At 32.9% G+C, this 23,002-nt stretch overlaps 1 protein-coding gene across 2 annotated transcripts in view; it reads left to right on the forward strand.

The window, feature by feature from the left end:
• The window catches only part of KCTD3 (potassium channel tetramerization domain containing 3), a 94,649-nt gene that overhangs the window by 62,418 nt on the left and 9,229 nt on the right, over positions 1–23,002 (forward strand). For both annotated transcript variants that reach the window (XM_001367149.5, XM_056815923.1), the window contains 5 exons: positions 2,106–2,193; positions 2,306–2,422; positions 3,675–3,845; positions 9,861–10,016; positions 18,002–18,098. In XM_001367149.5, the coding sequence (XP_001367186.1) occupies positions 2,106–2,193; positions 2,306–2,422; positions 3,675–3,845; positions 9,861–10,016; positions 18,002–18,098 (629 nt within the window). The remainder of the gene's footprint in view (positions 1–2,105; positions 2,194–2,305; positions 2,423–3,674; positions 3,846–9,860; positions 10,017–18,001; positions 18,099–23,002) is intronic.

The following is a 23,002-nucleotide window of genomic DNA, read 5'->3' on the forward strand; positions in this document are numbered from 1 at the left end:
AACACCCCAACTCTATTTAAACATGAAAAAATTGTTCTGGCAAGTTATAAGACAAAAGAAAAGTGTATTATAAAAGGATTTTTTTTAACAGTATCTTATTTACTAGCACTTACAAAATTGAAACATTTCTCCTATCATCTGAGATTCTGAAAACCCCACACCAGTCTCCCAAGAAGGAATGATAATTACACTCTGGCAATTCACTCATGTGTAAACTGAATTTTTTTTTGTTTGCTTTGTTTTTTGTTTTAGTAATACATGACTTGGAAAACATCTGACAAGAATAGATCTATTCTTATATTTCAGACAAGATCTTGGGAAGAGTTGGGCATTCATGCAGGAAACAATCTTGTAACCTAGCCAGATTAATGTCTTTGTGGCACAATACGGAGATAGTGTGTAATGGAAATTTAAGAGTCTGCTTTGCAAATCTCAAGAGGCAGAGCTGACCTAAGGCTGACTCTTCTGACTGTCACAACACTGGTTGAATGGGTTCTGATTTGGCCTTCAGCAATAGTCTATTCATGGATAACTTGGAGAGAGTAGAAAAAGATAGCCATTATAGTTCTATCCTTTAGATGAGTAATAAAGATGGATCTGATATATTTGCTTTAAATAAAACACTCAGCAAAGAGATACTTTGGGCATGATTTCTCGTCACACCCAAAGCAAAGTTTTATTTGATAAAGTAATAGCTATACAACTTAAAATGGTGATGCAAGATTTGTAATCTTTGAGTAACCTTTTTTTGGGGAAAATTGCTTTCTTCCTTACTTATTTCCCCAGCTTTTTTCACATGTTACCAAGGTAGGTCTCACAAAAGCAAATGAAAATAGAACTATTCATGTTGCCATCTGAGTTATCCTTATTAAAGTATTTAAAAAAAATATTACCAGAATGGTGGTTTACAGTAATGCAGTTCAGTAATAATAGCTGACAATTATGGCACCTTGAGGTTTGCAAAGTGCTTCATTATCATTATTTTACAGAAATTTAATATTAACTGTTTGAATTACTGTATCATTCCCATTTTATAAATGAGAATATTATAACTTTCAAATGAGATTTTAAACCCATGTCTGTCTCATTCACAATCTAGTGCTTTTTTCACTATTACACATGAAAAATATTTAAAAAAAAAAAACACTCCAGTCACAAATCATTGGAGTAAACCTAATTAACTTATTTTTAGTTAGTTATGTAAGATAGTCAAGCCAGTACAGGCAGTTCTGTCACCATATGGGGTAACTGGAACTTTTATTGTTCACAGTTCAATTGATTGACTCTAGATGTTTTATCTTTAAAAATAAAACAAACTCAACTATAAATCTTTAAGCAAGTAACATCAATATTATAATCAACTTTGAAAAAGACCTCATGAAATATATAATTAATATCAAGCATATATCTGGTGAGCAGCTAAACAGAGTAACTCAGAGAAGAAAAGAACCAAAGTATTTCCCACAATTATAAATTGAGTTTAAAAACAGTTTCAGACATATATGATAATTCAGAAAATCTTCCTTTTTTAAAAAATTCATTCTTGAAAAGCTAAATGTGGTCCTACAAATCAGTGAAATATTCAAGAAGTACTTTTTCAAGTAATAGTTGATACTTTTCAACTATTTGTCTTAGCTAGCACAGTAAATTAATATTGAATCTACATTTTCCCTCTAATACAAGTTAGAGTTTGAAGCTTTAGAAATTCTTGGAAAATATTAGGCAACTCAGTAAAGTCAGATTTTAAGTTAGCTAATATGTGCTTCCATAACAAAATACTTGTGTTAGGTTTGATAATTCTGTATAGAGGATTTCATACTCCTTTTTTTTTTTAATTAATCTTATGGTATGTAAAAAAGCCTTTACAGAGTGTATTTTGAAGCTTGTTTTCTTTACCTTTACCTTTTTATGAAGAGCATACCTTCTTAAACAACTTCTTTTCAACTTCTGGGTTCACTATCATGATGGCTATTTAAGAAAGCAATTTCTTAATTAATTGGGATATTATTGAATGAGCATTGTCATAAATATTAATTTTAAGAAATTTAAAAGTAGAAAAGGTAAATTGCAATTGTGTTCTACAACTCATAATCTCTTTACATTAGGTTCAAGATGTTGTTCCTATTACTAGCTATGATACTGCTGGATCATTCCTTCTTTTGGGTTGTAACAATGGATCTATATATTACATAGGTAAGTGTTTTATCATATCTATAAGAATATAGTTCTAGATAACTTACTGCACAGACTTTTTAACATTTTTTTTCTTTTTTTGTACCCAATTGTAAATTTTTTTCTTTTGTAGATATGCAGAAATTTCCTTTGAGAATGAAAGACAATGACCTTCTTGTAACTGAACTTTATCATGATCCTTCAAATGATGCAATTACTGCTCTGAGTGTCTACCTCACACCTAAAACAAGTTAGTGCATGGTAGAATATTTGTAATTTCTTAAAGTTCATATTTAATCCCTAAAGAGTGCATTTTATTCAGTAGTATTGATATGCTAGTAGGCAAGATATCAGGTATCACCAATTTAAATTACATGGATTTTTATACAAAAATTAAGTATAGCTAGTCCATAAATGACTTGGAAAACAAGAACTATTACTGAATATAGATTCACCTTCAAAAATGACATTGGAAGTAAGTGAAAGTATAAACTTTAGCATTATTAAATTAAAGTTACGTAAGGGAACAGATTATTTGTAAATTCATATTCTGTAATATATATTAGCTTTTTTATTGAGACTGAATTATTAAAAAGTGTTTTTGCTTCTCAATTAAGGACTCAAGTGAAGAGAAATCTTTTAAAGCATTTGTAATCAAAGAAATAGTAATAAACATGTTAATGTACCCCCCAGATTCTTAGTAGACTTAAATCTATTATTAATAAGGTGACACTATTTTACTAAATTCATTAATATCAAAAGAGTATATATCCCAAAATTTTTGCTCACAAAATGTAGATAGGCAAAAATTAGATTAGGATTTAAATTGGTTATTGACCTAGAATGAGAATTACTCTTATAAGTATTATTTTTGTCATATACATATACATACAGTCTGATAAGTAGTTCAGGTAAGGTAAGGAAAGAATTAAAAGATGTAAAAACCAAAATGTTAATTTTTTGCCTTATGGGGAGGAAGACAGAATGAAAGCCATCTTTAATAAGAAAAGGCTAAAAAACTGAGGAATCTTGGATGTCAGCTAGTTCAAGCCCTTCATTTTATAAATGTGGGAACTGTCCTAAAAGGAGTAAATTGTTACTTTGCTCTGGGGAGATCAGACATAAGAGTGATTTGAGAAGAGAAAGGATAAAGAAGTTATAACATTGAAGAGTTTAGAAATTATACCTTATTTTATAGTACTTAAGTTATACTATCCTGAAAATTAAATCCACATATAACAGAGTATGTTTTTAAATTAAGATTTTTTTAATGAGCAAAGATCAAAGTTTTAAATCAATGTCCAATACTCCAAGTATTATATTTTATAAAGTTCATTAATAGTCATTTGAAGTAAAGAAATAAGACAGTATTGTTTCCTCCACTCCCTGCCCAAGGTATCTAGACTAGACTAGAACCTGACCTTAGCTAAATCTTTAAATTATTGTAGTGGTGGTAGACTTTAACACAATCTTTATTGAAATGATTCAATTGGCTTCTTTAGGTGTCAGTGGTAATTGGATTGAAATTGCCTATGGTACAAGTTCTGGAGCTGTAAGAGTGATCGTACAACACCCAGAAACAGTTGGGTCAGGGCCTCAGCTTTTCCAGACATTTACAGTTCACCGAAGTCCCGTTACAAAAATCATGCTCTCAGAGAAACATCTTGTATCAGGTATAGTGACATTTTTTAGTACTTAGTGTTTCTTTACTTTGTGACTTTCATATTTTGAGACACCTATATATAGAAAAATCAAATAGAAACAGGTTCATTATTCATGTCTAAATTCTTTGGAAAATTGGTCTGTCTCTGGTAATCTAATACATTTAAATTTAACATCTATGTTATCTTTTAATTGTCTCTTATCTCTTTTGCTTTTGGTTCCTTTATCATATTTAATCTCTAAACATAACTTTTAAAGGAAAAGAACTTTACACTTAATTTTCTTGAAATATAGTTTAAGTATAAATGGGGAATCTTTTACTTCAAATTTGTATTTCTTAGGTTTTTGGAACCCCCTGATAGGCAAGAATAAATATGTTTCTTATCTATTGTTCTCTCCAAAAATAGAAATTTAAATACTGGGAAATATAGAATGAAACTTTGAATAAAAGAATTATTTTTTCTATGTTTGTTATAGTTTAGAATTTTGTAAAAAGGTTTAAGATTCAGTTATATCAGAGATGCATATAGATCATTTTTTTCAAATTAATACCTACTATTAACCTTTAACTGGCAAAATGACTTAATGATTATTCAGCAGACTAGAGTTAGGAAAACCTTATTAGAGAAGCTTACTCAGATTGCATCAAGAGAATTTATTTTAAAATGATCATGTTTTGATAAGTCTTATAATATAGTCACTTTGATAATTTGGGCAGCAAGTATACCAAATGAAGTAACCGTGGCCTAATTTTTTTTTAGATTTTAACACTTGATAGAACTACTGTATTTTAAAATATTGCTAGTTTTGAAAGTAGTCCTGGTGATATAGTTTAGAGCACAAAGTTTTCTCTTTACCAACAAAAAATGTGGTATCCTTAAAGATTATATTTAGGCTAATGTTTTATAGTTGATTCAAAATACATTTACAAAAAGTAAGAAATTGTTACTTCTTACTGGTTGGCAAAATTCTTTCAAGAATTTTGTTTAGAAAATTCATACAAGTAGTGTTATAAAAAATGACCACAAAACTATATAATTTTCAAGTATTTAAAACACTCATTGCTTCTATACAATTGCTTTTACTATCCAAATCTCTCAGATTTCAAGCCAGTGATAAATTCTTTTTTTCCCCTTTTATTTAAGAATGAAAAAAATGAGTGATATTTCTTGAATCAATTGCATCTTTTTGAGTGATTGTGACCAGGTTTAGGCAAAAATAACTTAGTTTTTAGATAATTTATCCATGACTTGGTGCTTCAGTAGTCTATGGGTCCTATGTGAACACACTTTGCTTTGTTCATATTTTTCTGTGATTTCTTATTGTGTACAGTTGTTCACATACTTCCATAAGTTCTCTATATATTGTAAGGGGGAAAATGGGTTATTTTTTATAAAAAAGGTTGGACTGGATTATATTTGAAATAGGGTCACAAGGAATTTAATTTATTTTACAAATACAGAAAGAATAAAGTGGGAAATCAGAGAGAGGATAGGGTAAGATATCTAGCCTAAGCACTAAGTAATTTACTCCTGGTCCCTGGTTCAACCCAGGCAGGGAGAGTTAGTTCTTAGCTGGAGAGGCCTCAGTAAAGCTGAGGACCAGGGGAAGTAAGTCTCTCAATCAGGGGAGAGTTAAATTTAATCTTCACAATATACATTCTATCTAGTACACTACAACTTTCCAACACTTCAAATTCAAAACTGTCAGTAACTGTCCAAGTCAGAGCCAGATCACTGATAATATGATGTGTGCATATTATGCTGATTAGCTAAAATAAATTACAAATAGCATAGAGAATTGATCATAAATTTAAGTATGTCATAATGATAGTGGCTTTAGGTCATTGGTTAGATTGTAAGTTTTGTGTCATCCTATACTTAATTCCTTCTAAGATGTATATGGCTTATGCCAGTATTTTTTCAGGCTAGAAAACAGGATCTTAACATGGATTATACACATGTAGTTTTAACTTTCTAATGTAATCATCTCCCTGGCTCTTCTTCAAATATTCATATCTTTCTAGATCACTGCTTCTACTACCATAACACTCACTTCTTAGTCTTTGTAATTCAATTTCTGATGCCAGTTCTCTCCTGAAACTACTCTCTGTAAGGGTTAAAATAGGGGTTTTGACAAAATAAAGAGAACAGCTTTTAATAATTTAAGTTTTAATGAGAATGTAGTAGAGCTGTAAATTAATATTATCCCTTTAAGCCAGAGAAAAGAAAACTTCTAGCAGTTTTTAACAATTAACAATTTAGTTTAATTAAAATAGATAGTAAAAAAATATAGTAAATATAGGAAAGAGGTAGAGAAAAAATTTCCTAATGTCTGTATTAGTTATCCTATAGAACCACCTAAAATTCCTAATACTACCTCTAATTTTTTTCTGAGGACAGCTTCTTCTTGCCTGACAAACACCAGGCCTATCTCATCTACACTATCTATAAATGATTCACGAACTACCTAACTCCAAAATAATGGATAGCCACCACTCACTCCTTCAGTTTTCTGTAGCAGCCCAAATTGTCAGTAACCAACTGATAGCATATCCTTGCCTATGAGACAGATCTCCAGCTCTCTAGAGATCCCAGAGGCAAAAAGCCCTTTAAAGGCTAAAACTAAAAAGCCCTCTCAGTAAGCTCAGGCCTGCCTTTATATACCAGCAACTAAACGCCAACCCACACTACCAACAACTAACCCCCAAGGACCAACTCACACCCAGCAGCCAACTTCCCTGCAACTGACTCTCTTAACTCTCAGCTTAACTCAGCAACTGACTGACCAACTGTCAGTAATGGACTCTCTTGTCAGCAACTGATAGCTTGCAACTGATGCTCACTTACTAGGGGGCTCCCCTTTTCCTACTTCCTGTCACTGTGGGCTGGTTAATCCCTGCACATCTCTATGGTAAGAGGACCTCTAGGTTCCCCATTAAATTAAAGAAATAAAAGAATTTCTTTTTATATCTCTTAAAAGTTAGCAATAATCCTTTAGTTACCAAGTTCAATAACTTTTTCTTACTCCACATCTATATTTGAATTCCATGAAACTTATGGTGTTCTTTCTCAAGCAACCCAATCCTCCAGGATATTTTTTGTTGACTTTTTTGTTGACTTGACTTCCTTGACAATGCTCTTAACCTACCTCTTTGGTTGATGATTCTTTGATTTTTGATGGATCGATGTCTTTTACTCTTAAGCATCTCTAAAAGCTCTTTCACTACACTTTTGTCATTTCATAGTATCTTTAATTAAAATAATCACAGAAAGTGTTATTCTCTTCATAGGTGATTTTCAAATCTATACTCACTCCTGAGGTCTAGTCTTTCTTCTCCAGGGATGAGGTGAAATGTTTTAATTTATATTTCTTATTCTTGAATAACTTGGATAACTATGTAAATAAATTTAAATGAAACACAGATAATTATATGGAACCTATTTGCATCTAGTTCTATGCAGTTTATAGTTCTTTGTAAAGGTGTTTGTTTATATCCTTTGACCTACTAATCTTTTGGGTAATATCTTGGCTTTACATGTCATTTTCCTGTCTTTCTTGACTATTGTACTTTTGCCATTGAAACAAATAATTTCCTCATGTTATCAATTTTGCTTTTGTTTAACTTTCCTTTTTGTAAAAAAATGTGTGTATAGTTTTTTTTTGTCTTTTGTTATCTTTTGTCCTTTTTTAAATTTTTGTTTTTTATTGTCACTTCTTTCCATTATTTGGTTGAGAATTTTCCTCCAATATTGCCAAACTTAGTTGATGTGTGTTATTTATGTTTTTTCCTCTTCTTTTTTTCTATTTTTTTATTCTTCATTTGAAGTTATGGGAACAGGAGGGGGGATATATGAGGAAATGCAAAATATGTCAATACAAATATGAAAAGAAATTTTCTTTTGCCATGGTTGTAGAATGTGCTTCTTTCTAGGTTTCTTGAGTATGTTTTTCCCTTTTTAAAATTTATTATATTTTTCCGTGTTTACATGATTCATGATTCCCTTTACCCCAGCTCTTTCTTCCCTCCTTCCAAATCCGACAAGCAGTTCATGTATCATTGCTCAAAGACTATTTCCATTTTATTCATATCTGTAGTAGAGTGATCTTTTAATATCAAAACTCCAATCATATCGCTAATGCACTACATGCACCAATCATATATTTTTCTAATGCATTTCTGTTCCCACAGTTCTTTCTCTTGATGTGAATAGTCTTCTTTCTCATAAGTCCCTCTGGATTGTCCTGGGTCATTGCATTGTTGCTAGTAGAGAAATTTTACTTCATTTGATTTTTGCCTTAATGTCTTTCAGTCTCTGTGTACAGTGTTCTGGTTCTACTCTTTTCACTCTGCATCAATTCTTGGAGGTTTTTCCAGTTCACATGGGATTCCTCCAGTTCATTATTCCTTTCAACACAATAATATTCCATCACCAATAAATACTATAATTTTTTTTTAAACCCTTACCTTCCGTCTTGGAGTCAATACTCTGTACTGGCTCCAAGGCAGAAGAGTGGTAAGGGCTAGGCAGTGGGGGTCAAGTGACTTGCCCAGGGTCACACAGCTAGGAAGTGGCTGAGGCCAGATTTGAACCTAGGACCTCCCATCTCTAGGCCTGGTTCTCAATCCACTGAGCTACCAGCTGCCCCCAATAAATACTATAATTAATCGAGCCATTCCCCAATTGATAAACACCTCCTCATTTTCCAATTTTTTGCTATCACCAAGAGCACCGCTATAAATATTTTTGTGTAAGTCTTTTCCTTTATTATCTCTTTGGGGTACAAACCCATCAGTGCTATAGCTGGATTAAAGGGCAAGCAGTTATTTATTCATTCATTCATTCATTTATTTATTCATTCATTTATTTATTTTTAAACCCTTACCTTCCATCTTGGAGTCAATACTGTATATTGGCTCCAAGGCAGAAGAGTAGTAAGGGCTGGCAATAGGGGTCAAGTGACTTGCCCAGGGTCACACAGCTGGGAAGTGTCTGAGGCCTAGGCAGTCTTTTAAATGTCTGCACATAGTTCCAAATTGACCTCCAGAATGGTTTGATCATTTCACAACTCTACCAGCAATGTATTAGTGCCCCAATTAGGGACATCAATAAGCACATGAAAAAGTTTTTAAAATCGCTCTCCAGTATTTTATAATGGAGTTTTTTATAATCAAGTCATGTATCCATTAGTTTATTTTAGAAGTTTAGAGGTTGGTGTACACCTAATTTATGCTAAGTTGCTTTCCACTTTCCCTAGCAGTTATTGTGAAATGGGGAGTTTTTTAATCTAGTAAATTATATTATTGGATTTATCAAACACTGGGCTATGGCTTTAATTGCTTATCTAATCTGTTTCACTAAACTGCTTTTCTATTTTTTAACCACTACGAAAAAGTTTTGTTATCTATTGCTTTTTAATGTAGTATCACCTTTATTCCTTTTTTTCCCCATTGATCTCCCTTGAGATGCTAGAGGTTTTGGTCACCTAAGTAATTTTTTTGTTTTGTTTTTGCTAACTCTATAATGTAATATCTTGATAATTTAACTGGGATGGCATTGAGACTAAATTTGTCATGTCATTTTTATTATGTTGGTATGACTGGACTATGAGCAATCTATAATCTCCAATTATTTCCTGCTATTTTGTAAAGAGTGGTTATGTTTGTATAACATTACTGTTAGGTTATTTTAAGCATTTTATATTTATTTTGAGTTGAATTTATTATTCAGCTCACTCCCCCCTTTTTTTTGTCAATACAGGATAGAAATATTGGAGTAAACTCATAAGTTTACTGAAGCTATAAATCATCTCAGTCAGTTTCTTTGCTGAATTCCTGGGGTTTTCTAAGTATGTCAGCACAATGTGTCATCTCTTTATTGATGTATATGTCTTTTAATCTTTTCTTGATCTTTATTGATACCTGTGTCTTGTTTTGCCAAATAATAATGGATTTTCCCTTAATTTTGAATTATTGATGGAATTATATTTTATGTTTAATATATATTTTTATCTTTCTCTAATAGTCTGTGCTGATAATAATCATGTTCGGACATGGACAGTAACACGATTCAGAGGAATGATTTCCACACAGCCAGGTTCTACTCCTTTAGCATCATTCAAGATACTGTCTTTAGAAGAGACAGAAAGTCATGGTAGTTACTCTTCAGGAAATGATATAGGTAAGTAAAACAGTTTTAAAGTTTGTGTTAAGCAGATGGGAAAAAATATATTATGATCTAATATATTATATTAGATGGTGTTGATCTCAGAAAAAAATGGTATAACATCAACAAATCTGATTTAGAAGAGACTTTAAAAACTATTTAAGTGAAAAGCAATCATCTTTATAGTATCCCAATCATTCTTCCTTTGAAGACCTCTAATGAGGAGAAAATCATTACTTTCTGAAGCAGTCCATTCTACGTTTACTTCTTCTTTAAATGTCATAAAGCAATTCCTTAAATCTAGCAACTTTTCTTGCAACTTTTTTTTTCCCTTTGTTAAGGCATTTTGAATATATGTATTTTTTAATATTTTATTTGATCATTTCCAAGCATTATTCATTAAAGACAGATAATTTTCTTTTCCTCCCCCCCACTCCCCATAGCCGACGCGTAAATCCACTGGGCATTACATGTTTTCTTGATTTGAACCCATTGCTATGTTGATAATATTTGCATTAGAGTGTTCATTTAGAGTCTCTCCTCTGTCATGTCCCCTCAACCACTGTATTCAGGCAGTTGCTTTTCCTCGGTGTTTCTACTCCCACAGTTTATCCTCTGCTTATGAATGGTGTTTTTTTCTCCTAGATCCCTGCAAATTGTTCAGGGACATTACACCTCTTGAAACTTTCAAGTGGCTCCCTGGCATTCAGTCCCAGAAGACTGGCCTATGAGCCAGTCCGAGGTCAATTCCAACAATTCTGAGAGACCCAGAAAAGTGACCTTAGAGAAGAAAAAGGTTTCAGGTGTGGGAAAGGAAGGGCCTCTTTTGCTCTAGAATCATGGTGAGACAAGGCAGCTAGGAAAGCACCAGTGGGTGAGCGCTGACTAGGGAACCCTCAAGGAGCCTGCAATCTGGTTGAGAAGCTAAGCTGGCACATCTGGCAAGTGGGGGAGAGGGCAGCTGGACACATGGACTGGTGACTTTTATTTTGCTGACCCTCTTTTTATTAACTCATCATTATTTACACTACAGAGAATTGTCATCCTAATAATACACATTATAGTGGATAAAATTAAGGTTGGGCTAAATGCAAGAAAATATGATCACTGAAATTAATATATCTCAAGCCAAAATGAGGTTTTTTTATCAGTTTTATTTACAAAATAGAGAGTAAGAGTGAAAGGAGAAAAATGTAAAAGAGGGCAGAGTGAGAAGTCTGCCTTATCATCCATAATATATTCTTTGGCCCCTGGCTCTACTCTGACAGGGCTTCAGAAGCCCCAGCCGGAGGGCCCAGAGGTAAATTAAGCAAGGGTTTCACCAACGTGGCCTCCTCTGAGAGGGAAACCTATCTGGTGTTAATCTCTCTGGAAGTCAGGAAAGGAAGGTCAGGTTTTTTTTCCACTCACCAATCCAAAGTTCAAGGGGAGAAGATCTCAGAAGTAGGCTTACCAAATGCTAGAGTCCCAAGGTCCATGCTGAAGAAGATGATCCTCCACTGGCCCCCACAGCTTTGAAAGAGCTGGAAGACTGACTCACAGGAAGTTGAAGGAGCTTTTAACGATCTTTTTGTCATTTCTTGTGCCTTCCCCTACTTTACAGGATCCAATTGCAGTCTATAACTTTGCTTAGGAATGCCCAGGGGCCAGTCAGTTGTTTCTGAGTTGTCACCCACTTTTGGTATAGGGTGTGAGATAGTGATCCAAACTTATTGTGGGTTTAAAATTAATAAACAATAGCTATTATATTTTAAAAGTTTTATTAATAATAACTTGAAATAAAAAGCTAGAGTAAAACCTGCCTAACTCAACTGTGAGGAAGAAGAGAGGGGGAGGTGTCACAGGTCTTTTAGTATGGAAAAGAATTCTAGTAGGAAGTAGAAAAAGGATTCTAGGTAATACAGAAAGGAATTTTGGGTAATGCTGTTTTTAGGGGTTCAAGAATTTCCAACTATACACTATTTTCTGCCATACTGTTTTGCAGTTTTTGTCAAATAATTGAGTTCTTCCAAAAGATGGGATCTTTGGGATTACTGAGGTCAATTTATCTAGTCTGTTCCATTGATCCATCCTTCTATTTCTTAGCCAGTATAAGATTCTTTTCATAATCAATGCTTTATAGTGCAGTTTAAGATCTGGTACTGCTAGGGTATCATTCTTCACATTTTTTTTCCATGAGTTCTTTTGATATTCTTGACTTTTGTTTTTCCAGATGAATTTGGTTATTTTTTCTAGTTGTATAAAATGATTTTTTTGGTGGTTTTAATGGTATGGCACTGAAAAAGTAAATTAATTTAGGTAGGATTATAATTTTTATTATATTAGTTCAGCCTAACTATGAACAATTAAGGTTTTCTAATTGTTTATATGTAACTTTATTTGCATGAAGTGTTTTGTATTTGCGTTCATATAATTCATGCATTTGTCTTGGAAAATAGATTCCTAAGTATTTTATATGGTCTAGAGTGATTTTAAATGGAGTTTCTCCTTCTAACTCTTGCTGCTGAGCTTTGTTGGAAATATATAGAAATTCTGAGTTATGTGGATTTATTTTGTATCCTGCAACTTTGCTAAAGATATGAATTATTTCAACTAGTTCTTTTAGTTATTTTTCTAAGATTTTCTAAGTATGCCATCCACAAAAAGTGATAGTTTAGTTTCCTTATTACCTACTTTAATTCCTTCCAATTTCTCCTCTAATTGCTAAACCTAGCATTTCTAGTACAATATTAAATAATAGTGATGATAATGGACATCCTTCCTTCATTCTTGATCTTATTGGGAAGGCTTCTAACTTATCCCTATTACAGATGCTTGCTGTTTGTTTTAAATAAGTAAATTTTAAGGAAAGGTCCTTTTATTCTTGTGCTTTCTAGTGTTTTCAAAAGAAATGGGTATTGTATTTTCAGAGTCTCACCATATTGTTGCCTGGTTTAGGTCAGATAACCAATCTACTAAATGTGGTTCACCAATCAGGACACTTCTTTCCATGCTGTTGATCTGTTGATTTGAATTCATCAAAAGTAGCTAGAGTTTCTTTTATCATCACTTTACTTATCTTAATCATTAGCTCCTTCTTAGCCATTTTTGTTTGTCTCAAGATCATTCTCCTTATCAAAAAAATAAAAAAGGAGTTGAATAGTTAGTAGTACATTCTTTATTTTTTGGTCATCATTTTATTCATTTCAAGCAGTAGTCTTAGCAAATATTTTTTTGATTCTCTTTTTTGACCTAGGATAGCATAAACGAAACATCCTGTGCTCTTACTTAATATTCCTAACAATTCTTGACTGGACTGTATCAAATTTTTATTTTTATCCTCTGTTACTTGACTTTGCTTCCATCTTCTATTATGTCTTTTAAATATCTCTATTGTTTGATGATTTTTCCTGTAGGTCTACATCTGTCTCCACAACTTTCCTTTTCTATTAAAATTTTCTTTTTGTGCTTTCTTCCTCTCTTCCCTCCCCACCTCTCAGAGATGGTAAACAATTTGATTTGGGTTATACATGTATTATACATGCAAATCATTATTGTATGAAAAGACTCATATAAAGACCAAACCGCAAAATCAAAATGAAATTCAATTTAATTCTTGAAGCCTTTCTATCCTGCCTTAGCTAACTTTCCCTCTAAAATTTTCACTTTGTGATCCTATCCATCCTAAAACAAATAAAATAAACTTAATTTTAGGTCTGTATTGGACTATACTTGGCTTTCCTCTTCTTAATCACAAATTCCAAGATAGAATATTCATTTTCTTTCAGGGATTCCATCCTTTCTATGCAAATAATAGTTTTCTTTCTATTGGTAAGAATAAAATAAATAATTAAAGTTCCTTTTGTAGGATCCACAACTTTTGAAGGATCAAATTGCTTCTAAGGCAAGTCAGACCCTTGAATTGTTTTACCTCAGCAGAACTGAAGTGCTATATATATAGCTACTATATTGTACGTCAGTGCTTGTTATTTATTTTCTAACAATACGTACTATTCTAATCCCTTGCCTTTTTCTGTTCTAGTAATTTATAGTGTACCCAAATGGTATTATTAGTTCTCTTTTCACATCTACTCCTTCATGGCTACTGGGATCACATACAAAATTCTGTGATGTTCAAAGTCCTTCATAAGCTAGTGCCCTCCTACCTTTCTAGTCTTCCTATATTTTACTCTTCAAAATGTACTCTTTGATCCAGTGACATTAGCCTCCTTATATTCCATGAACAAGACATTCCATCTCTCACTGGGCATTTTCTTTGACTGTTCCCCAAGCCTGGAATTTTCCCCCTTTTCATCTCCATCTTTTGGCTTCTCTGGCTTTCTTTAAGCCCCAATTAAAAATCCGATTTTCCAGCCCCTCTTAATGATTTCCTATCACTCTTGTATATATACCTGTTTGTAAATAATTTGTTTGCTTGTCTTCCCCATTAGACCGTGAGCTCCTTGTGAGCAGGAATTTTTTTGGTCTCTTTTGTATTTCCTAAGTGTCTAGTATAGATATGGCACTTAATAAATGTTTATCAACTAACTGACTCTAGAACGGCCATAGCTACAGAATGCTAGAGTTCCATATTGCCCACCCAATTGCCAGGATCTCCATTCCTCTCCCTTTTTGGCCCTTTTTTATTTGCTCTGTTCTTTTTGGACTTGAAAATAATGACTCTCCTGCTGTCTCATCCATGAACTATTCTTAGTAACTGGGACTTCTCTCTCTAACAAATACTATTTCTTAGTCTTTGGAATATCCTTCTGCAATATCCAATTTCATTCTCCCCTTGGAAAGTACCTCCTGAAGTCTCCATTTTGTGTAGGGGCTAAGGTTGGCTTGCTTTCAATATCTTAAAATCATGTCCCAGAACCAGGTACCTTCTTCCCCCACTCCATTTTTTAGCTCCCTATCTTAATATAAGTTTCTTAAGGACACAGAGGTAATCTTTTTGCTTGTTTTTGTGTTGCTAGTACATAAGTATAGTGCCTGGTTCATGGTAAGAAATTAATAAATGTTAATCAGTAAACATTAATTAAATACCTTCTATGTACTAGGGATGTAAAAAGAAACTAAAAACAACCTCTAACTTAGTCTCTCCTTTTCACTTCCCTCCCTTGCTCTCTCTCTCACTTTTTCTCCTGTCCTTTCTCTGTTCCTTCTTGCCTGCCTGCTGCCTTCTTTCCCTCTCTCCTTTCATCATTCCATCCTTTCCTTCCTTGTATTATACATGTTATATACTAGCAGATTTTAGGAGGCAAATTTAAAATTAGTAATGTAGTCTTAGATTGTTACCTTAGATTAGTAATGTAGTCTTAGATTGTTACCTTAGATTGTTTCAGACACTGAAGCTGTGATAAAGTGAGAGGCATTTTAAAATTTGGCATAACTTGCTTTTCTGTCAATAATTAATCTAGTGAAAAAGCAACATAAGTTAGAAGGCAAGCTCATCTATTTTTATGTACTAAAATTCTTTATGAAGGCATTGGTAGTATAAGCCATTTGAAGATAGTGTAGCGTGTCTCTGTTGTTACTCTGATATCTGATTTTAGCAGGAGGTATATAAAGTTACTGTGATTTGTTTCTCTATACTCACACATTTCACAGTAACAGTTATGTTGTTTTCCCCAAGGAACCATTTATGAGAATCTGCTCTGTATATGCAGTCGTGCCTCACCATACTTATAAGAGTTCTGTAGGACCTATTGGCTAACTAATGTACCTTTGTGATCATTTTTTATACATGCAGAAATTACAGCAATGATAGAAGATTAGAAAGAACATGTTAGAATTGATTTACATGAGATTTTTGGATTTATATCTTTAAAAATATATTTTTGAGGTTTCAAAGTAATTATCTTTTAAAATGACAAACTATAATTATTTTAAACAATTCATTCTAATTAAAAAGATTTATTAATTATATACTATGTGTAAGGTACTACATAAGATAATTCTGAAAATTATAATTCTATGGATTTTCTCACCTAGGAAGAAATACTTAAAAAAAATAAACATACCCAACAGTAATAGTTACTTTTGAATTTCCCCCCTTTAAACTGACTTTAAAAGTTAATGCTAACTGAATACTTGGAAACAAATATTTGACTGTTTTAGAGATGTCATAAGGTCTTAAATCAGAATAAAAGGTGTCTTCCCTGAAAGCTTATATTGTTTAGACCTGTTAGCATTTAAAATTACCTCAAAAGAACTGATTTTTGGGTAAGATATGAATATAGTATATGAAAAAAATTTTCACAGACCACAAGACAGTGATTTGAGGAATGCAAAGGAGGTGAAAGCAAAGGATGTTTATGTTTATATATAATGTATATATTCATCACTATAATCTTGAAGCATTTCATAATAATTAAATATTAAAATATAATTTTTATCAATAAATTATAATCCAGTCTCTATTATTATTGAATTAGATGCGATTCTTAATTTAAAGCCTTAGATTATTTGTCACCATATTCTCTTTTTTTTTAAAGTGTGAAATTTATTGGGATATATCTCAATGTTCCACACACAAGTCTAACAATCAAATAATAGAAAATTATTTCAGTTAAGTATCAGAATGCTAGGGAAATGGTATGGCTTTATTGATAAGATTTCCTTATTAGTTCAGGTTTAACCTTAAAAGCCTTTGTTTCACCTTGTTTTAGAAAATTTAAATCTTTCCTACCCTTTAACAAATTTTAGCATATCAAATAGGATTGAATCTTTTATAACTGAGGCTATATTCTACAGCCTTCCAAAAACAGAATTAATTCTTTACGACAATGCTTAATACACAATATTGTAGCTATAGAAGACACAGGGCATGATTAGCTCTCAGGACTACCTTTAAAAATATAATCTCAGGACTTAACATAAAAATTTCTGTTTAATTTACTAAATTATTGATTTGAGCTGGTTTTTCTTTAGATTTAGATCTTCAGAAAACAGAATACGATAGGAAAAATCTGGTGGTTATGTATAGCTTTATAATCATTTGGAAAAAAAGTTGGCCTGTTTTTTGTTTTTTTTTTTTTAATCCTTGCTTTCTGTCTTGGAATCAATACTATGTAAAGGCTAAGCAATGGGGGTTAAGTGACTTGCCCAGGGTCACATATCTGGGAAGTGTCTGAGGCCAGATTTGATCCCAAGATCTTTCATCTTCAGGCCTAGCTGTCTATCCACTGAGCTACCCAGCTGCCCCCTTGGCCTGGTTCTTGAGGAGTATATTCAGATATATTATTTGTTATGGAACAAAGAGATAATGGTAAAAAAGGAAAGAGTCTTCTACTGAGAATTTTTTTTTTTGTTAAGTCATAATCTTGGCCTACCAGGCCAAGGGTGTTTCCTGTATCTGTGAGGATTACATTACCAAAGATGGTTCTTCATATTTTATGGAAATTGATTGGAAGTTGTGTTTCTAACATAATTATATATGGCGCTGGAAAAACTATTGTATATATACTTTGAAAGTCTTAGATTTTCTACTGGGGAAGAGAAAAGGGAGAAAATATTACTTAAAAAGTAATATACTTTTTCTATTATAAGTATCAGTAATGGAATAATATATGAAGTGAATAGAGAAGCCATTTGGAAACTAGGAATACCTAGTTTCATATCCTATATTTTACCCATACTTAGTTTATGTGAACCTCAGCAATTCATTTCACCTCCCAATTCTCTAAGCAAATTTTTTTTCTCTAAGCAACTCTTAAGAATATAAATGCCAGAGAAAGTGCCATCCTAATACCAAAAAAAAAAACTCCATAAGAACTATGTCAACTTTTTAAAATGAAATGGTTATAAAGCTGTAGTACAACCATGATTAAATAGAACCCATTCAATAAAATCACAAGTATAGTCCTTATATATTTGAAATGTTTTAATCAGTGGGTTTTGTGATTAATATGGGAAAAGACGTTTTTCCCCCAATGCTAATGATTATGGCAAAATAAGATAAATTTCAATTTTCTCTGACTTATGCTTTGGGCATATTTCCATTTCCTTTTTTATAGGACCTTTTGGAGAGAGAGATGATCAACAAGTGTTTATCCAAAAAGTTGTTCCTATCACAAACAAGCTTTTTGTAAGACTGTCATCTACTGGAAAAAGGTAACTTTCAGAAGTAACAGGGCAAATATTCAGGAAGTTTTATCCTGTGAGACATGGAGTACAATTTTTTTTAAAAAGTATTAACATTTTTTTATATAGCCTTCATTTCTCCATATCTCTTCTCCCCTCCCCCCCCCCCAACCTTCAGAGTCCTTATAAAAAGGAGGGATCATAGAAAAGAATAGGAAATAGTCAGTTTAGCAAAATTAACCAATATATCAGGCAAATGTGATAGCTTACGTGGTATCCCGCATAGTTTACTAACTCTGCAAAGAAAGAAAGAAAATGTATTCCCATCTCTCTTCTTTGTGGCAAGCATGGTCATTTAAATTTTTTGTTCATTTACATTGTTTTGATCATTATGTATATGTTTTACTAATTTTATTTATTTCACTTTTCATCATTTTATGTGTAGTCATTATAGTCATTGTTTCTCATGGGACAGTAATGATTCCATTATTTTCAGGTACCTCAGCATGCTTAGCCATTCCATTCCAAAGATATCCACTTTCTTTCCATTTCTTTGTTACTACCAAAAGGATTGCTTTGCATATATTATTGTACTTCCACCTCTTCTAGCTATTTCTTACTTGGTGAATTTATATGCCTTTCAGAGGGATATATTTGTATCAGAGAGTAATGATATATTACTTTTTTCATATAAATTTGAGTAGCTTCCTGCATGTTTAGAGCAATTTATAGTCCAAAAGAGAATGTATTTCTGTTCTCTTTATAGCCATTCTAAGTTTTACTGTTCCCATTTTTTGTTGTCTTTGTCAGTTTGCTGGCAGTGAGGAAAAACTCAGTTGTTTTAGTTTGCATTTTTAAAATCATTTTAGTGATATGATGCAATCTTTTCATATGGTTAGTAATAGCTTTACATTTTTCTTTTGAGAATTCTTTGTTAATTTCCTTTGTTGCCATTGCCATTAAGGAATTATTCTTAGTTCTATATATTTGGGCTGATTATTTTATATCTTGAATATCTGAAAGTTAGCAAAGATATATGACAAAAACTTTACATTTTCATGTAAACAAAATGTATTTCTACCTTTTGTGAAAGTCAGACAAAATGGTGAAAGATATTGGTTGTCCTCTAATTTTTTATCTAGTCTGTGACCTTCAGAATATATTTTGAGTTTATTGTAGCATAGGTTTATCTAAACATAATTTCTGCCAAACCCAAGTGTTCTTTTTACAAAATGAGTTCTCTAGTTTTATTTATTTTATTTTAGTTGTTTCTGATTCTTGCCTCTTAGTTTGATCCAGTAGTTTTGGTGGTTAAACTACTTTATAAAATAATTTGGTGTCTTTGTCCCCTTTGTTTCCCACTTTTTTCCACGATAGCCCTTGAGAGTCTAGAGTTTTTGTTCTTCCTATAATGAATGTTATTTTGTCACTTTTTGCCCTTTGATATTTTGACTGGTTTAACACTAGATTTGTAAGTTAATATGGTTGCTATTATGATTTTTATTACATTGGTGCTGCCTAGCCATGAACATTGCACATACTCCCCTTCTGTACACTCTGTGATCCAGCTAAGTTGGCTTCCTGACTGTTTCGAGCATGAAACATACTATTTCTCCCATCTCTATGCTTTTGCCCCTGTTACTCTCTCATTCCTGGAATGCATATCTTTCTCTCCTTTACCTTCACCTCTTGAAATTTCTGGTTTCCTTCAAGATTTTATTCAAGTACTACCTCCCATTCTCTACCTTCCTTCTTTCATGTGAGATAATTTACCCCATTCTGCCTCTTCCTTCTCCCTTCTCTTTATGTATTCCTCTATCTTCCTACATTGATTTTTTTTTAAGAGATTATCCCAATGTAACTGACTCAAACTTATGCTCTCTGTTTATAATAAACTCCTAACTGCCCTAATAATCCTTAGTAGTAGTTACATGTATCATTCTTCCCTCAACCCCCCTTCTTTAAACCCTTCCGTCTTAGAATCAATACTGTATATTGGTTCTAAGGCAAGAAGAGTGGTAAGGGCTAGGCAGTGAGGGTCAAGTGACTTGCCCAGGGTCACACAGCTAGGAAGTATCTGGGGCCAGATTTGAACCTAGGACCTCCTGTCTCTGGGCCTGACTCTCAATCCACTAAGCCACCCAGCTCCCCCCCCCCCCCTATAATTTTCTTATATAGCAGTTGAACTTCATTGAATCCCTTATGATAACTCTTTTTATGTTTTCCTTTTTTAATACTTCTTTTGAGTTGTGTTTGAATGTCAGATTTTCTATTCAGCTCTGGGCTTCTCTTCAGGATTGCTTTAAGTCCTCCCTTTCATTAAAGCCATTTACTCCCTTGAGTGATTTTTTTTAAACCTTTGCTTTCAGCTATTGTAATTAAAAAACAACAACAACAAAACAACCCTTTATTTTCTGTTATAGAATCAATACTGGGTATTGGTGCCAAGAGAGAAGAGTAGTAAGGGCTAGGCAATTAGGATTAAGTGACCAGTCCAGGATCAAATAGTTTTTGATCCTGGACTGGTCATACAAGTATCTGATTTGAACCTAGGATCCTCCAGCTGGGCTCTCTATCCACTGAGCCATCTAGGTCACCCCAATACTTATAAAATTATTTATCTAATGTTATTATGAGATTATCAATCTTTTAGGAGAAACAAGTCAGTTTTTTCCATTAAAATATTTTACATTTTCTGTTATTTTTGTTTCTTATTCATTTATCCTTCTTGATGTCTTTTTGGAGCCTGTGCTTACATTTTAAGGAATTATTTTCTTTATGAAGCTTTTGTTACCTCTTTTTCTATTCATTTGTCCATTTCTTTATCTAAAAGGTATTTTCATTTCTTTTGTGCCTCTTTTACTAAAGTGTTAATTCTCTTTTTATACTTTTCTTGCATCACTTTCATTTCTTTTCCTAGTTTTCTCTGTCACTTTTTCTTTTTTCCGCTCCCCTCCCCTCCTTTCCCCTTTCCTCCCCTCCCCTCCCCTCCCCTCCCCTTCCCTTCCCTTCCCTTCCTTTTGCTTCCCATCTCCTTTTCTTTTTTTGTAAACCTTCTGTCTTGGAATCAAAGCAGAAGAGTGTCATTTTATCTCTTAAAAATTCTATGAATTCTTATTGTGCTGGGTCCAGTTAACATTTTTCTTTGAGGCTTTGCTTATAGCTGTTTTTACATTGTTTTCTTCTTCTAAGTTTGTCTTGTCTTCCCTGATATCATAGTAGCATTTTATGGCCAAATTCTTTGTTGTCATTTGTTTCTTTTTCTAGGATATTTCTTTACTTCAAGCTTCAAGATATAGTTTGCCTCTGCAACATGGATGGAGGAAACACTTTCCTAAGCTTCAGGAGTTTTCTTTTTGTTTTCAGAGCTATTTTTAAACATCTACACATTTTTGCTGCTTCTAAGGTGATGTGATCTGGGGAGAAGTTTAACTTTTGTTCTGCACTTTAGTCTTTTCCCAGGAAAGGGGCCTGGTTCCCGGAAGCTGCAAGTACTTGACTCTGGAACTCTAACCAGCAGGTCTCTTGTTCTTCCCCTACTTCTGCTATCATTAGCCCTAGGAGGGCTTGTTGGCCCCCAAACTATGACAAGGACCCCATTTCCCTTTTGAATGCTCAGAAGTACTCCTCTCTACTCTTAAGACTATTACCCAGAACTGCTTATACGCAATAAGAGTTTCATCCCATGCCAACAAATGTTTGATTGTAATCTCTTTCTGACCAGTTGTCCAATCTAGCATGTGAGCTCCCAAAGCTGCTGCTGCTATTGCAGCCACTTTCAAGGACTACTACTGGTAATAAGTAATCCTCTTGGCACCCTTTGGCCCTAATCTCACCCTGATATTACAGACCTTTCCTATGGACCTCCTATGTTGATTTAGGCAGGAATCAATGTCTCCCTCCTTAATATATTAATGTATATATTGTAAATATTTTATTGCCTTAAATTTTTTTTCTCTTCAGTTATGGAGTTAAAACCTTTCATAGGCTTATTAAAGTAATTTGTGCTTGAAAAGGCCCTCTGTAGAGTGATCAGAAATGTAATGAAAATTAATTGTAATGGGATGCATTTTTAATTCATTCTAAAATCCCCAAATCAGTCCCCATTTAACTCATTATCAATACTCAAAGATAATCAGTGTTATAAATGAGCAAATCACTATTTTTTGTCATTTCAATAATTTTTTCCCATTTATATGAAGAAATGATTTTAAACATTCATTTTAAAAAGTTCTAAATTTTTTCCTTCCCTGAGATATAGTAAGCAATTTGACATAAGTACAACTCTACAAAACATTTCCATATCAGTCTTGTGGAAGAAAATGCATACCTTAAAAAAAATCCCATGAAGGAAATAAAATTAAAAATAGTGTTCTTCAGTCTACATCAGTTCTTTCTCTGGATATGGATATCATTTTTCATTATGAGTTTTTGGGAATTGTCTAGATCATTCTGTTCCTGATAAAGCTAAGTCATTCACTGTTGATCATAGTACAATATTGCTATTATTGTATATACCCTTCTCCTGGTTCTGGTAATGTCACTTTTCATCAACTCATTTAACTCTCTCCAGGGCAAAACTAATGTTTTAAGAGAACATTCAACTGGGAAGATGATTGTAGAGTGGCACATTTTGCAGTGAGATGTGCAAAATGCAAATAAAATATAACAAATTCAAAGAGTATCTCATGAAGTTGGATAGTTATGAAACTTTGAATTCTAGTAATTAGAATAACTATTTCTTGGAGTATGATTATTTTTAGCGTTTCATCTCTTTCCCTCAACTCTGACTTTTACTAATTTTCTTTTGCAACACCCTCTTTCAAAAGAGTTACTTAATTTCTCCACCTCACTATTTCTTAAGCCTTTTTGAACTTAGCTGATTTTTTATTTTCTGGTCAGTGAGCTTTTTTTTTTTCATTCTTAATTCTTGC

The sequence above is a fragment of the Monodelphis domestica genome, chromosome 2 (assembly GCF_027887165.1).
Source record: "Monodelphis domestica isolate mMonDom1 chromosome 2, mMonDom1.pri, whole genome shotgun sequence".
Taxonomy (NCBI): domain Eukaryota; kingdom Metazoa; phylum Chordata; class Mammalia; order Didelphimorphia; family Didelphidae; genus Monodelphis; species Monodelphis domestica.